Source organism: Saccostrea echinata, unplaced genomic scaffold (genome assembly GCF_033153115.1).
Source record: "Saccostrea echinata isolate AGI-Se365-2 ecotype Australia unplaced genomic scaffold, CSIRO_AGI_Sech_v1 ptg000009l, whole genome shotgun sequence".
Lineage (NCBI taxonomy): Eukaryota > Metazoa > Mollusca > Bivalvia > Ostreida > Ostreidae > Saccostrea > Saccostrea echinata.
The window spans coordinates 7,442,501-7,460,777 of NW_026889758.1; the positions used below are offsets into that span (position 1 = coordinate 7,442,501).

General features: G+C 33.7%; 1 protein-coding gene across 2 annotated transcripts in view; it reads left to right on the forward strand.

Annotated features, from left to right (window-relative positions):
• The first annotated feature begins 513 nt into the window (after window positions 1–513).
• Window positions 514–18,277, forward strand: part of LOC133181695 (zinc transporter ZIP3-like) — a 30,758-nt gene continuing 12,994 nt past the window's right edge. Inside the window, exons 1-5 of one of the 2 annotated variants that reach the window (XM_061316256.1) lie at window positions 514–1,460; window positions 9,291–9,349; window positions 15,284–15,312; window positions 15,646–15,653; window positions 15,791–15,875. In XM_061316256.1, coding sequence (XP_061172240.1) covers window positions 519–1,460; window positions 9,291–9,349; window positions 15,284–15,312; window positions 15,646–15,653; window positions 15,791–15,875 — 1,123 coding nt within the window. In that variant the 5' untranslated portion in view covers window positions 514–518. Of the gene's footprint in view, window positions 1,461–9,290; window positions 9,350–15,283; window positions 15,313–15,602; window positions 15,672–15,787; window positions 15,876–18,277 lie in introns of those variants that run through there. The other variant, XM_061316255.1, reaches the window with a different exon arrangement.

Here is an 18,277-nt window from a genome sequence, read left to right on the forward strand (position 1 = left end):
ATATCCCCACTATGTAGACAAAAAAGTCACCATTATTATTATGTAGAGCATCAGTTTCTATGAACAAAATAGTCATGTCTTTTAGACACCTTTGCGCAGAGATTTTTTTCTCAGGTTTGCAGTTTCTGATATAAGAACATCTCATATAAGAGTCCGTTTGGTTTCTTTTCTTTTTTCCTTAAGTCCTTTTTCTGGTTAATACTGAAGCCAAAACATTTTTATCATGAGATTTATGAACGACAAACCAGTCATTCATTAACTATTTAAGAGAGAGACTTTTGGCTGAACACAGGGTAATTCTACTTTTTTCTATTCATAATTGAATATTCACCCGCTGCAGTTCAGATGGATTTTTTTTAACTCTAGGTAGAAAAATATTGTTAGAAAATAAAAGTACGTGTCATCAATTCAGCGAGGTCAAAAGACGTTATGATATAAACCTTCATTAGATTAAGCGTTATCAGTACCCTGTATATGCATGTTATTCATACCATCGAACATAAACTTACCTGCTCATAATGAAATCCACTGCCAAAATCATATCAATCTTCGTTCTTTTTGTTACAACATTTATTATTGGGATTTTACCACATGGATTACTGAGCCTCTTGGAGAGGAAATTTCCAAAAGGAAATCGTTTACAGCAGTACATAAGCATTCTGAACTGTTTTGCAGGTGGTGTCTTTTTCGCTACAGCCATTTTGCATTTAGTGCCAGAATCGTCTGAGTTATTAAAAGGCGTATTTACAATCGAATACCCAATTTCTGGGGCGTTATCTGGCGCGGGATTTTTTCTTCTCTTGTTCATTGAACATGTGATAGGAACTTGTAAAGGTGATGCCAGTCATCACTTTACCATGGAAAACACTGAAATTGAAGTGAACAATATTGAACTTACAAAAGTAACAAAGAGTAAAGATGCTGGGTTTACTCGTGATGAGGAAACGGGAGGTAAAAGCAAAAATACCCAAATTCCGCCCGATTCAGATGATAAGCCAGAGCATCAAAAAAACATTGTACAAAAGGACAGTGTTCTATCTAAACTAAGAGCGTTTGTTCTGTTGCTGGCTTTCTCGTTCCACATGATATTTGAAGGCCTCGCTTTGGGTTTGGAACAAACGGAATCGGGAGTGTGGAGCCTACTGGGAATTTTGGCTCTCCATAAGTGTATCGTGTCTTTCAGTGTAGGACTCCAGCTCAGTGAGAGTCTACAAAGGACACAGCCCGTCATCTTGTCTTTAATAGCTTTCTCTGCCGTGGCACCTGTAGGTGTGGCCATTGGATTTCTGGTAACAGAGTACGGAGACAATGCACGTGCGCAGAAAATTGCTGCCGGGGTACTGCAGAGTCTGGCTACGGGAACTTTTTTCTACGTAACTTTCTTCGAAATCTTGCAAAAAGAACTGACAAAAGGACATAACCTGTATAATGTGTTTTCTACTTTTATGGGGTTTTTAACAGTTATCGGAGTTGAATTCCAACATGATAGCGATTAGTTGTAATTCGAATGAATATTGTGAACGACGAACCCTGTTTCACTGGAGAACTACCATAAAATACTCATTACAAAGATTAAAATCTTTAGTAAGAAATTCATATTGTTGATTTCCTAAGGATGGATCGGCATTTCAACAAAGTTGATGAGATGAAAATACATTTCGTGCCCTAGTTCATCAGCTGCCAGGACAGATCATACGAGTCACAGGCACTTGGGGTATGGACCCCCCTTTTTTTCTTTTTTTTTTTTAATCTGGGATCAAGTCACCTTTTCCCTATTTTTGTATTCTAATATGTTATCGATAATATAACCCTTTTGTCTCTATAAGCTGTTTTTAAATATATCAAGTTGTTTTCGACTGATAAATAAAAAGAGAGACTCTCTTTTTATCAGTCGATATATACAGCTTATAGAGACAAAAGGGTTACATTATCGATAACATATAGTGCATATTAGAATACAAAAATAGGAAAAAGTTTACTCTACCCCAGATTTAAAAATAAAAAAAATGGAAAAAGGGGGGTCCATACTTCACTGAAATGCCTGTGATATGAGTCTGAATACTCAATTTTCTTTACATATCCAATGGAAGAATGAGATGAAGATTTTGGGTATAAGTGTTCAAAACGAAAATGTGTGAAATCTGAGTCTGAGATGCGGTGTAATGAAATATTTATTCTTAAAATGAAAACAGTAATGTATACTAAATATTAAATAAAAGGTATACACTATGCCAAGGACTTAAATTTCTGGTGATTAAATTTACACTTGATTTACCTCGATATAGACCGCCGGGCCGTTTCGACTTTAACTTTCAATGGCATATATTGTGATATAATCCATACCATCAATTTGAAAAATTACCTACAACAAACATTTTATAAACAGATTCCACACACCTGTGCATGCAGTAACAATCTTAATTATTATGAATGCATGAATTCTTATTTAATGAAAAAAGGCATTCCAAGTATTTTTACCGCAGGTGCTTGTGGACAGGAACTCCCGCCCAATATATTATACACCCTACGGAGTACTTTAAATTCTTAAATGTACACGAAGAATTAATTATTGCGTCATTTTCCGAGGAGCATACCTTGCGAAATAGTCCGAAATATCTGGCGTTTCCAGGCAATTTTCACGGTTTGATATTTGACGTGCCAGGAAATTTTCCTGGTACATCAAATGTCAAAATTGTGAAAAACGCCTGGAAAACGTAAGATATTTCGGACTATTTGCGAAATAAAGTACTCGCTATTTATATTGCTGAACATCTTTGCTAGCCAATTAAGTGTTTCTGATCCACACTACTTCCACAGCAGGCGCGTAGCCAGAGTTGAAATGAAGTGTACGCAGAGAGCGACACGGGGTCTGCCCCAGTGAGTTCAGGGAGAAGCCCTGGCGGGGGCCAAGGGGGCGAAGCCCCTGGAAGCTCCCGGGTTTTACCAAGTATTTCAATCCTTTTCCGCTTACTTTACAAAATAAATGACTTGGAAATACCGTTTTTTAAGTTAATACTTCCTTGGATACGTACATATAATTGAGACTGAATATTTTACCGATACATGTACAGGTATATGTTGGTATCGTCTGCTCTTTTAAACGTTCAACGACAAGTATAATAAATGTGATTTAAAATCGAAAATACTATATTTTACAGTACATGTACATCATACAGTAAATCATACAGTACAATATCAAACCATTCTACGATGTGATTGAAGTTTCATTTCTCAAAGATCTTTTTTAAAAAAATATCCATTTATTACAGAACATTTATATATTACAGGTATTACCAGATTTATAATTTAAATATTGTATAAAATTTGAATAGGAACAATATGGCACAAAATGATTGAAACACAGATATTTACTGGATGGTAAATTTCATTTTCTGCAAAACTTTCTCTTAATTTTTTTTTTTTTTGAAAATGATGTGTACGCATTTGCGTACTTGCGTATAGGCAGCTACGCGCCTGCACAGGAGTCTGAAGTTTTTATCGCAAAATTAAAAAAAAATCAACCCTCAACTAAAAATACGCTTAGGGTGGGATATTTTTTTTCCGGATTCTTCACCGTTTTTGGAAGCGCGGTGCGGATCAGAAACCCTCTGATTGCGAAATAGATTGAAAACTCTTGAGCCATACACGGTATAAATTGGGATGGGGATTTTTATTTAGTATTGTTTTATTTCAGAAATTATTCTTCTAGTATACAATATGTTCAATATTATGAGAGAGAGAGAGAGAGAGAGATACCTAGAATAAGCGTTTATAATTAAAAATTAATTCATACTCGTGGTGTTCTAGAAAAGAGGAGCTCTATTAGAGAAGCTTTGTATTTTATAACATCGCCATCCTCACAACGTCAGGGGTCCTGTATCAACTCATCCTCACAACGTCAGGGGTCCTGTATCAACTCATCCTCACAAACGTTAGGGGTCCTGTAACAACTCATCCTCACAAACGTTAGGGGTCCTGTATCAACTCATCCTCACAACTTCAGGGGTCCTGTATCAACTCATCCTCACAACGTCAGGGGTCCTGTATCAACTCATCCTCACAACGTCAGGGGTCCTGTATCAACTCATCCTCACAAACGTTAGGGGTCCTGTATCAACTCATCTTCACAAACGTTAGGGGTCCTGTATCAACTCATCTTCACAAACGTCAGGGGTCCTGTGTCAACTCGTTGCCGTTGGACCCCTGACAAATTTCATTCGATATAGATCTGCGGACTTACATTGTATTTCTCTCATTGAGAAGCACCAATCAAACTAGTATTAATTGTAACGGGGACCGTTACAGATGTTCCCCAAACGCTCCCCAACGTCCTTTTGGTGTCTTATTCCCTGTAAGCTTCATTAAATAAGGCAATAAAGTATATTGGTTTTTTTACGCATTACACGCGCGCGCACGGGCATGCATGTACAAAATGACCATGTCAACTTGTCTACACTTTTAATACATCTTTATATTCAAATTTCATCAAAAGATAAAAAAAATTCGGCTATATTAAGTATATCTGTTATTTTACGCATTGCAAGCGCGCGCACGTGCATGCATGTCCATGATGACCGTGTCATCTTGTCTACACTATTAATATATCCTTATATTCTGAGTATCAAAGTATTTCATCAAAAGATATGAAAGTTATGGCTATATCAAGTACATTGGTCATTTTACTCATTGCACGCGCACGCCACGTGCATGCAAGTGCATGCATGTGTGCGCTGATCATGTCATCTTGTGTACACGTCTAATATATATTTATATTCTGAGTTTCAAAACAATTCATCAAAAAATGTATAAGTTAAGTCTATATCATTTGTATTGGTTATTTCAATCATTGCGCATGCGCACACGTGCATTCATGTGCATTCTGACATGTCATCTTGTCTACACTATTAATATATCTTGATATCCTGAGTATCAAAGCATTTCATCAAAAGATATGAAAGTTATGGCTATATCAAGTATATTGGTCATTTTACTCATTGCACGCGCACGCACGTGCATGCACTTGCGCGCAAAATGACCTTCGTTCCGCAAATCTACATAACATTCCTATTCACCCTAAAAAGGTTTCACCTCAATCGGATGTGTAGTTTCGGAGATCACTCACGGACAAAAAAGTACCCAGGAAGAAAAATAATAATAATAATAACTAGAAACTCATTGCGAGCAATGAGAGGTCTTCCGTCCGATTCTGAATATAAAAACGAAAATTCAAGCTGAAAAAGTGATAAAAGAAATTCAGACACTCTGGAGATTTAACCCTGGTCTTCAGCGTGAAAATCCAACGTGCTAACCATTAATCATTCACTTTTTTGCATCATTTCCTGTCACAACCGGAAGTAACGGCGACACACGATTTTCATACGATGCAAATAAACTGATGACGGACTGTCAGTCCTGAAAGTTTCAGACTTCAGTCGTTCATTGTTGCCGAGCAATTGTGAGAACAAATTCTAATTTTGAGGACAGGAAAACACGCAACCGGAAGTGAATTTTATAAAAAATCTCTAACGTGTCTCTAGACATTTGCAGTATCTACAACATGTATTAAAACATTTCAATTCTTTTTCTTTAAGCGATATTTATGAGAAAGTTAAATATCGAAATTATGTATTTTATCTCCTAAAACCGGAAGTTGACGTTTTTGTTTCCGGAGATGTCTAACATATTTCAAAACAGCAAAAGAGATGCAATAAGGTGATGCAAGTTTTAATTTAAACAAGAAAAGTTGAATTTTTTGATTTCTTTGATCACTTCCTGTGACGACCAGAAGTGACGGCTGACAGTTTAAACCAAATAATTTTGCCTACTCTTCAAGGTCTATTACTCATATAAGTTTGTTGTCTTAATCTCATACCGTTTCTGAGATCTCGCTCAGATATTTTCTCACTTTGAGGACAGAAAAAAACACGCGACCGGAAGTGAATTTTGCAAAGATATTTGACGTTACTCTAGACATTTGCAATCTGAATAACATATCTAAAAATCATTTCAAATACTTTACGTATAAAAGATATTTATGGGAAAGAAAAATACTCAAATTATGTAGTTTTTCTCTTATAACCGGAAGTTGTCGTTTTTGTTTCCGGTGGGACCAACATATTTCGAAACCGCGAAAGAGATGCAATAATGTGATGCAAGATTTGATTAAAAAAAAGAAAAGTTGAAATTTTCGATTTCTTTGAACACTTCCGGTGACGACCGGAAGTACTGACGACGAAAATCAAGGTAATTTCGAACATCTGGAAGTCATGGTCTATCATCTCTAATAAGTCTCCAGTTCATATCTTTAGCCGTTTCTTAGATCCTTCGAGGACAAAATTTCATTTTAAAATCAGGAAATTGTCCATAACTTGGCACTGGAACCGAATTTACCAAAAAACGGAATTTTATGTAAACTTCATATAAAGACCTTTTATCCCTGAAAATTTCAAAGAAATTCATTGAATAGTTTTCGAGAAATCGCGTGCACAAAATTTTGTCTAAAAAAAAAAGAATAATAACTAGAAACTCATTGCGAGCAATGAGAGGTCTTCCGTCCGATTCTGAAAATAAAAACGAAAATTCAAGCTGAAAAAGTGATAAAAGAAATTCAGACACTCTGGAGATTTAATCCTAATCGTCAGCATGAAAATCCAACGTGCGAACCATTAACCATTCACTTTTTTACATCACTTCCTTTCACGACCGGAAGTAACGGCGATGCAAGATTTTCTCACGATTCAAATAATCTGATGACTGAATATCAGTCCTGAAAGTTTTAGTCCTCAGTCGTTTACTGTTGCTGAACAACATTGTGGGACTAAATTCTAATTTTGAGAACAGGTAAACACACAACCGGAAGTGAATTTTATAAAAATCTCTGACTGTTCTCTAGACATTTGCAGTATCTACAACATGCATAAAATCATTTCAGGTACTTCATTGATAAGGGATATTTATGAGAAAGTTAAATATAAGAATAACTTAGTTTATCTCCTAAAACTGGAAGTTGACGTTTTTGTTTCCGGTGGAATCTAACATATTTCAAAACAGCAAAAGAGATCCAATAAAGTCATGTAAGTTTTAATTTAAAAAAGAAAAGTTAAAATTTTTGATTTCTTTGATCACTTCCTGTGACAAGCGGAAGTGACGACTGACGCGTTTAACCCAAATGATTTCACCTACCCCTCAACGTCCATTACTCTTAAAATTTTGGTGTTTTAATCTTTTACCTGTTTTTGAGATCTCGTTCAGACAACTTCTCATTTTGAGGACAGGAAAACACGCGACCGGAAGTGAATTTTTGAAAAAAATATTTAAGGTTACTCTAGACATTTGCACTCTGAATAGCACATTTAAAATTCATTTCAAATACTTTATCTATAAAGAATATTTACTGGAAATTAAAAAAACTCAAATTATTTAGTTTTTCTCGTCTAACCGGAAGTTGTCGTATTTGTTTCCGGTGGAATCAACATCTTTCGAATGTGCGAAAAAGATGCAATAAAGTGATGCAATTTTTAATTAAAAAAAGAAAAGTTGAAATTTTCGATTTCTTTGATCACTTCCTGTTACGACCGGAAGTGACGGCTGACGCTCTGAACCCAAATGGTTTTGCCTACATCTTAAGGTCTGTTGGTCATATAAGTTTGGAGTTTTAATCTCTCACCGTTTCCGAGATCTTGCTCAGACAACTTCTCATTTTGAGGACAGAAAAACACGCGACCGGAAGTGAATTTTACAAAGATATTTGAGGTTACTCTAGATATTTGCAGTCTAAATAACATATTTAAAATTCATTTCAAATACTTTATCTACAAAGGATATTAATGGGAAAGAAAAATACTCAAATTATGTAGTTTTTCTCTTATAACCGGAAGTTGACGTTTTTGTTTCCGGTGGGACCAACATATTTCGAAACTACAAAAGAGATGCAATAATGTGATGTAAATATTGATTTAAAAAAAGAAAGTTGAAATTTAACGATTTCTTTGATCACTTCCTGTGACGACCGGAAGTGCCGACGACGAACGAAAAGGCGATTCTGCAAATTTAGAAGTCACGTTCTATGCTCTCCAATAAGTCTCCAGTTCATATCTTTAGCCATTCTTGAAAAAAAGGGGCGACAAAATTTCATTTTAAAATCAGGAAATTGCCCGTAACTTGGAACCAAAATGGAATTTTCCAAATTTTCCTTGTGATGAACAAAGTTCATACAATGACTGATTTTTCCTGAAAGTTTCATTGAAAACGACTGAATACTTTTCGAGAAATCGCGTGCACAAAATTTTGTCAAAAAAAAGAATAATAATAATAATAACTAGAAACTCATTGCGAGCAATGAGAGGTCTTCCGTCCGATTCTGAAAATAAAAACAAAAATTCACACTGAAAAAGTGATAAAAGAAATTCAGCGTGAAAATCCAAGAAAGCTAACCGTTAACCATTCACTTTTTTGCATCACTTCCTGTCACGACCGGAAGTAACGGCGATACAAGATTTTCTCACGATTCAAATAAACTGATGACTGACTATCAGACCTGAAAGTTTTAGACTTCAGTCGTTTACTGTTGCCGAGCAATATTGTGAGAACAAATTCTAATTTTGAGGACAGGTAAACAGTCGAGCGGAAGTGAATTTTATTAAAATCACTGCAAACTTTTTCAATCAAAAAGAAGAAAACATACATAAAACTCCAAGAAGACTCTCTATTAACCCTTTAAATCCCAGAGAGAAATATTGAAAAACAGAAAAGTTGCAAATTTAACATTTTTGAATTCACTTCCGTTTGCGACCGGAAGTAAGAACGACGAAAATTAATGGTCGATCAATATATCTACATTTGATGCTCTATCACCTCAGCAAGTTTCTTATTCATATCTTTAGCCATTATCTGATGATACAGTTTACTTTCTTTTATTCTTTATGTATTCAACTTTTTATTTCATGTAATTCCATATACAGGCATGTCATGTAATCTTTTTCTGCACTTCTATATACTTCTGCATCAGACCATTTGTCTACTACGAAAGGTTGGTCACGATACATTATTTCGCGTGAAACGTCACGGGTAAATATTCGCGCATATCCTTTGGAATGTATTTTCTATTGAATGGTGATTCCTTCAATGAAATTTCAAAATGTATCTTCTTATAACCTGAATATCGAGCTTGAGAAAGTATATTTATCATATTGTACTTATCATATATCGTATGGATAAGTAACACTAAAGCAGTGATTTAGGTAAGAAGTTTTATTTTCCTGTTTACCCCCAAAGTGGACTATCACAATTAGTTACACATTCATGAAAAGACTGGAATGTTTCGCCCAAAAACATGTCTCGTCCTGCGGCGGTCAAGGAATCTGATACCATTTATGTTCAATAACAACATCTTTTAGAAAAAAAAAATTTATATCAACTTCATTAAACAATCTTTAAAAAAAAAAATGGTTTTCTTATTTTTGTCTTTTCTGTTCATTTAATATGACACAAGCCTGCATGGGGAAAAAAAACAATGGCCACGTAATAATTACTATATATTGATTGCTTTAGTCAGGCAAGTTTCTTGAAAAGCTATTACTTATTACCATGGTTTAGGATCAGTTTTTCCATGGTGTAAAACAAAACGTTGTAGTTATCGTATTTCCACTTGTAGTCATGTCGTTTTTCTACTTTGAGATACAGACAAGAACAATTATTGTAGACGTTTGAGGAAACCCCGGATTAAAACTCTAGTTCAAAACAGAATTGCAACGTAATTGTGATGTGACAATCCAACAATTCCTTCACATTTCTTTGATCCTTATGGTACTTTCATTCAAACAAACGCTCGGCTGACTCCGTAAATTCTGACCTACTTATCGGAGTTTACGGAGACAGCCGCCATTTTGGACCCGCTTCAAATTTAGAAATGCGAATATCTAGAGTTTGGATTGATCAATTCTAAAATAAATTATATATTAAGCATTTTCAGAAGAGCCTCTATTAACCTTATTAAAATAAAAGAAAAATATAGAAAAACAAAAAAGTTTAAAAATTCGACTTTTTTAAATTCGCATCCGGTAACGACCGGAAGTACTGACGACGCACAAAAAGGTGATTCCCCTCATCTAGAAGACATAACCTATCATCTCTAACAAGTCTCCAGTTCATATCTTAAACCATTTTTGAAAAAAAGGGGGGACAAAATTTCATTTTAAAATCAGAAAAATGTCAATAACTTGGCACCGGAAGCGAGTTTTCCAAATTTTCCTTCTGATGAACAAAGTCCATTTGACGACGCATAATTCCTGAAAGTTTCATTTAAAACCACTGAATAGTTTTTGAGAAATCGCCTGCACAAAATTTTGGGGAAAATAATAATAATAATAATAATAATAACTAGAAACTCATTGCGAGCAATGAGAGGTCTTCCGTCCGATTCTGAAAATAAAAACGAAAATTCAAGCTGAAAAAGTGATAAAAGAAATTCAGACACTCTGGAGATTTAATCCTAATCGTCAGCATGAAAATCCAACGTGCTAACCATTAACCATTCACTTTTTTACATCACTTCCTTTCACGACCGGAAGTAACGGCGATGCAAGATTTTCTCACGATTCAAATAATCTGATGACTGAATATCAGTCCTGAAAGTTTTAGTCCTCAGTCGTTTACTGTTGCTGAACAACATTGTGGGACTAAATTCTAATTTTGAGAACAGGTAAACACACAACCGGAAGTGAATTTTATAAAAATCTCTGACTGTTCTCTAGACATTTGCAGTATCTACAACATGCATAAAATCATTTCAGGTACTTCATTGATAAGGGATATTTATGAGAAAGTTAAATATAAGAATAACGTAGTTTATCTCCTAAAACTGGAAGTTGACGTTTTTGTTTCCGGTGGAATCTAACATATTTCAAAACAGCAAAAGAGATCCAATAAAGTCATGTAAGTTTTAATTTAAAAAAGAAAAGTTAAAATTTTTGATTTCTTTGATCACTTCCTGTGACAAGCGGAAGTGACGACTGACGCGTTTAACCCAAATGATTTCACCTACCCCTCAACGTCCATTACTCTTAAAATTTTGGTGTTTTAATCTTTTACCTGTTTTTGAGATCTCGTTCAGACAACTTCTCATTTTGAGGACAGGAAAACACGCGACCGGAAGTGAATTTTTGAAAAAAATATTTAAGGTTACTCTAGACATTTGCAATCTGAATAGCACATCTAAAATTCATTTCAAATACTTTATCTATAAAGAATATTTACTGGAAATTAAAAAAACTCAAATTATTTAGTTTTTCTCGTCTAACCGGAAGTTGTCGTATTTGTTTCCGGTGGAACCAACATCTTTCGAATGTGCGAAAAAGATGCAATAAAGTGATGCAATTTTTAATTAAAAAAAGAAAAGTTGAAATTTTCGATTTCTTTGATCAATTCCTGTTACGACCGGAAGTGACGGCTGACGCTCTGAACCCAAATGGTTTTGCCTACATCTTAAGGTCTGTTGGTCATATAAGTTTGGAGTTTTAATCTCTCACCGTTTCCGAGATCTTGCTCAGACAACTTCTCATTTTGAGGACAGAAAAACACGCGACCGGAAGTGAATTTTACAAAGATATTTGAGGTTACTCTAGATATTTGCAGTCTAAATAACATATTTAAAATTCATTTCAAATACTTTATCTACAAAGGATATTAATGGGAAAGAAAAATACTCAAATTATGTAGTTTTTCTCTTATAACCGGAAGTTGACGTTTTTGTTTCCGGTGGGACCAACATATTTCGAAACTACAAAAGAGATGCAATAACGTGATGTAAATATTGATTTAAAAAAAGAAAGTTGAAATTTTACGATTTCTTTGATCACTTCCTGTGACGACCGGAAGTGCCGACGACGAACGAAAAGGCAATTCTGCAAATTTAGAAGTCACGTTCTATGCTCTCCAATAAGTCTCCAGTTCATATCTTTAGCCATTCTTGAAAAAAAGGGGCGACAAAATTTCATTTTAAAATCAGGAAATTGCCCGTAACTTGGAACCAAAATGGAATTTTCCAAATTTTCCTTGTGATGAACAAAGTTCATACAATGACTGATTTTTCCTGAAAGTTTCATTGAAAACGACTGAATACTTTTCGAGAAATCGCGTGCACAAAATTTTGTCAAAAAAAAGAATAATAATAATAATAATAATAATAAGAAACAGTAGAATCACTATAAGGTCTTCCGTGAAGACGGAAGACCTTAATAATAAGAAACAGTAGAATCACTATAAGGTCTTCCGTGAAGACGGAAGACCTTAATAACTAGATGAGATCTCGTTGCGAGCAACGAGTAGGTCTTCCGTCCGATTTCTCGATAAGATGAGATATGATTTTGATTATGATCTTTGTTAAAAGATAATAATATATAGACTTCCCCAATTAGATTTTATTCTTTTGATTTATATACCATTATCAAAGAGCTATAGATGACATTCTTTTGGCCCCTCTGAGCCCCTAGTTTAAGGAGTCAGCCCCTTTTTCTTGATATCAATTGAAAGGTCTTGTGATTTTGGAAACGATTTTTCAAGAAATATTCAAAGATTTCCTTTCGTTGTGGAGATATGCTGAATGGAAATATTTAGGGGTCACCCCTCCAAGTCCTTAATCGGGCCGTTTGACAAAAAAATGAAAGGAAGCATATTGTTTAGAACATTATTCTGACCATCTTTTGTTCAGTATTGCTTATCAAAATATTCTTCCTTTTCGAGATATAAAGCGTCAAAGATTTTGCATTCTGGCCCCTTGTGACCCCTTATTACGTAACATATGATCAGAATCTTATCATATATTGTTGTAAATCGTTAAGATAAACATCTTTGCTTCAGTAATGTATTACAAATTTTTGATGGTTAAAGAGTTATAGATGAAAGATTTTGGCCCCTCTCAGCCCCTAATTTGAAGGGTCAGCCCCTTTTTCTTGATATCAAATGAAAGGTCTTGTGATTTTGAAGACTTTTTGTTCAACAACTATTCAGAGATTTCTTTTCGTTGTGGAGATATGCTGAATGGAAATATTTAGGGGCCACCCCTTCAGGTCCTTAATGGGGCCGTCTGACAAAAATTGAAAGAGTGCATGTTGTTTAGAACATTATTCTGACCATCTTTTGTTCAGTATTTCTTATCAAAATATTCTTCCTTTTCGAAATATAAAGCGTCAAAGATTTTGCATTCTGGCCCCTTATGACCCCTTATTACGTAACATATGATCAGAATCTTATCATATATTGTTGTAAATCGTTAAGATAAACATTTTTGCTTCAATAATGTATTACAAATTATTGATGGTTAAAGAGTTATAGATGAAAGACTTTTGGCCCCTCTCTGCCCCTAATTTGAAGGGTCAGTCCCTTTTTCTTGATATCAAATGAAAGGTCTTGTGATTTTGAATAGTTTTTGTTCAACAACTATTCAGAGATTTCTTTTCGTTGTGGAGATATGCTGAATGGAAATATTTAGGGGCCACCCCTTCAGGTCCTTAATGGGGGCGTCTGACAAAAATTGAAAGAGTGCATGTTGTTTAGAACATTATTCTGACTATCTTTTGTTCATAATTGCTTATCAAAATATTCTTCCTTTTCGAAATATAAAGCGTCAAAGATTTAGCATTCTGGCCCCTTGTGACCCCTTATTACATAACATATGATCAGAATCTTATCATATATTGTTGTAAATCATTAAGATAAACATCTTTGCTTCAGTAATGTATTACAAATTATTGCTGGTTAAAGAGTTATAGATGGAAGACTTTTGGCCCCTCTCAGCCCCTAATTTGAAGGGTCAGCCCCTTTTTCTTGATATCAAATGAAAGGTCTTGTGATTTTGAATAGTTTTTGTTCAACAACTATTCAGAGATTTCTTTTCGTTGTGGAGATATACTGAATGGAAATATTTAGGGGCTACCCCTTCAGGTCCTTAATGGGGCCGTCTGACAAAAATTGAAAGAGTGCATGTTGTTTAGAACATTATTCTGACCATCTTTTGTTCAGTATTGCTTATCAAAATATTCTTCCTTTTCGAAATATAAAGCGTCAAAGATTTTGCATTCTGGCCCCTTGTGACCCCTTATTACGTAACATATGATCAGAATCTTATCATATATTGTTTTAAATTGTTAAGATAAACATTTTTGCTTCAATAATGTATTACAAATTATTGATGGTTAAAGAGTTATAGATGAAAGACTTTTGGCCCCTCTCAGCCCCTAATTTGAGGGGTCAGCCCCTTTTTCTTGATATCAAATGAAAGGTCGTATCATTCTGCACAACTTTTCTTCTATATATTTTAACAAATTATTAACATGTATGAAGATATGAAAGAAAAGGTGTAAAATTTTGTGAGATGTTTCTGAGACAGTTTTTGAGCCCTACCGAGCTTCGGCGCCTTTTGAGCTAGAGAGATTTGGACACCTGCCTGCAAATCTACAAACCTTCCCCTACCTTCACTGAAAATCTTGACTCAATATCTTAAGTCGTTTCGGAGGAGTTTCCAGGACAAGCCGACCCTCTGAAAATCAGAAAATCCTAAATATCTCGAGATGGAAAGTGACGTCATCAACGAAAAAAATTTCCAATAAGGTTCAGATCAATACCTATCAGATCTGAAAGTTTCATGAAAATCGGCCAAGACGTTACCGAGAACTTGCGTGCACAAAATCGGTAAGAATAATAATAATAATAATAATAATAATAATAATAGGGAAAAAGAAACCGAACGAAAACAATAAGGTCTTCCGTTGGAGACGGAAGACCTTAATAATAAGAAACAGTAGAATCACTATAAGGTCTTCCGTGAAGACGGAAGACCTTAATAAGAAACAATAGAATCACTATAAGGTCTTCCGTGGAGACGGAAGACCTTAATAATAATAAGAAACAGAGTAAAAACAATATGTTCCCAAACTTCGTTTGGGGAACATAATTAAAGTAGACAGATAATGTATTACTGAAAGGAATCAGTTGACTCAGGGACTAAAGAATCTGAAGTTATTATCTTGAAAAAAAAGAAGAAAAAACTCCGAAAAAATATTCTAGTACATATCTACAATGTATTCCATATGAAAAATCCCAAAAATAACGTAGAATTAACGTTTTATTTAAAAAAATCATACCCGCGGTATTATAAAAAAGAATAATGCCGCGGGTATGATTTTTTTAAATAAAACGTTAATTCTTCGTTATTTTTGGGATTTCATTGTAATGTGTGCTAGAAGATTAATTTATGAAAGAAGACAAATAAAATATCTTTGGATCCGAGGTGTATATTCGGAGGGGGGCTGTCCGCAGGCACCTGCTAAAATGCACGTGTTATGCATGCATTAACCAATGATCGAGGAAACAAAAACTTAAGAAAAAATCATTAAAATTAAAAATCTACACAACCATATACGGCATACTTATCTTTATTTTTTTGTCTCCGTAAACAGAGCCAAAATTCTGCTTGCCGACTTGAAAATTAGTCTCAGACCATGAAGTGAACTAAAACGATCCGGAAGTTTTTAAGTCGTGTGATATAGGTTTTTCTGTTCTTCCTTGCCGGAAGTGGGATAATTGCGGGAAGGTTAAGAATAAAGTACATGTAATATGATGTATAAACATAAACAAAAGTTATTTTAAAAGGATATGTAGTAGCAAACTCTTGAAAGGTACTTTTTGTGTCTATGAGAATGAACATCCGATTTATTATTTTATGGTAAAAATGTCTGTCCATGAACTACGGATATTATTAAGTATATATAACATTGAATTTGTTCACCTGCAGTAGATGATTCGAATCATGGCTTTATCACTAGATGAGGAAAATTGGATACATGAAGAAATAGAAAAGCACCAAATTCAGATAAATGCAGGTATTGTCTTAAAATATATATCCCCGAATAGGATCATAGGCGTTCCTCATTTAACATTCTGATTCAAACATAACCAGTTCTGGTACAATATCACTAGATTTAGGGTGACACGAAACGCCGAAATGTCGGGTTTCTGCCGAAATGTAAGTAGAATGCGCCGAAATGACTGATGAAATTCTGCAATGACTGTGAATATCAATTGATACGGATACTAATACCTCACAAACATAAACTTTTTGAGGTCAATCCTTACCCTTAAGGTTTTAGAGCCCATTTTATCGTAAATATTGAAGGAAGTCAGCCGCCATTGACGGGCTTCGTAGTATACCGTATACCACTCCCGGTTGTTTTTTTTTAATCCGCTTTGTAATATGTCAGTCTCGTATTACGTTTTTATTTAAATTGTAAATGATATATTATATACCTTATTTAAAAAATAATAATAATAATAATAATGAGGATGTTGATCATCAGGATAATATGAATATTAGAATATTAGCTAAAAAAAAACAACATATAATCAGGGACCTATATATTAGTATATAGGTCCCTGATATAATTAAGTATTAAAACTAATAATAATAGAAAAAATTATAACATAAGTTTCTTATTAAAAAATTTTGACTCCCCAAATAAGAGCCATAATTTTGAATTTGAAAAATAGATATTTAAAAAAAAAAGAATGAAAGAAAATGGAAAATTAACCTCTAAAGAAAAGCCAAACAAACATATTTTGGATATCATATGGGGGGAAAATAAAAATATTGTTATTTTCCACTTAAACATTTAATCTTTTTAGAAATGAATGAGAAAAATAAAGAAAATTTGTAAAAATGAGTTGGAAAAGTTGGAATTAGAGCTTTAAAAAATATGAAAACTATAATGAAATACATACGCAAAGAACACCAAAACTTTGTAAAATGCATAAAGCTAGGTTATTTGGTCATTAGCATTTTATAAAGAATGAACTTAACAATAGCACATAATATGTACATTAAAATTTAATTAAAACCAAAGAAAACCATAGGAGTTACTAATAATACTAAGGATGAGATTGTATTTGGAGAACTGTTCTTATTGTGTCAAACACAACGCCCTATCAGGGCCCAGACTCAGTTCCCAAATACACAATCTTTTTCAAAGATACGTAAAACTTAGTACATTGTATACATGTCTTATAAGGAAGTGAAAATAATTAATGAGAATTTAGGAATTAGTTTATTTACTAGATGTAAAAATACTGTAAGTTAAACAATGTAAGATCAGTGAATTGGAATTCAGATTCAAATTACTAGGTCAGGTGTATATCACATGTATACAAATTATACTACACTGTATGTGTGAACCAAAAAGGTGTTTAAACAATAGGAGTTGATCGTACCAGGCCCAGGTGTCAGCAAATCTGAAATATTCAATGTTGTCCTTTTTTAACATCAATGTATAATTATTATTTCAGGTTATATGCAACAAAGTTATATTTAAATAAATACAAAATGTTACAGGTAAGAGAAAGGTAATAATTTAGGCTATTCCTATACAACCACCTTATATGTTTAGCAGAAAAGGAAATAGACCAAATGACTAAGAAAACAACATTTACATATATTTGACATGTACATGTATACGAAATATCTTTATCAGTCATTCTACGATAAGAGGACCAAATTCAGGGTATAAAACATGAAAAAAAAAATAATTGTTTCAAATAGCAAAATGAATATCATAATTCTCTAAAGAACATATCAGTTAACTTAAAAAAAAATATCCACAAATCGGCTATCGTTAACTTTTTACAACAATTTCAATATAACATTGATTTCAAGGAATGTTACGGAAGTTAATGCTTGAACAAGTCTTATTATTTTCTAAATAAAGCTGGTTTTGACCAATTTTTGTTTTCTGATGTTCAGTATAGAACACTAAAGTTTGATTCATGAAGTCTCGCGTGAATTCGATAAGTTAAAATTTCGTGAAAAATATCGTTACTGAAGTTAATCGTTACGGAAGTTAATTTCCAGCAGTAAAAGTTAAAAATCTCGACAATATTCAAAAATAACTGTTGTTTTAAGATGTTAATCAAAAGTATAAAGCATTTCGCTTCCAAAATTTAAAAAAGTATATATACCTAAAAAAAAAAAAAAAATCCTGAATTACGGTTATGGAAGTTAAATTTTTAAGAGAGACAACTGTTTTTTGTCTAATTCATTTTATTACATCGAAAATTTAATGGTCTAAAGTAGCTCGCAAGATGTTGAAAATAACCGATTTTATTCATTTATTTTAATTTATAGAAAAAAAAATTTAATTCCTCGAAAGTTCCAAATATTCCCGTTATATACATATATGATGAAAAATGGCAAAAGACCAAGTTCACAAATGTTACAGTATCTTATACGAGTATG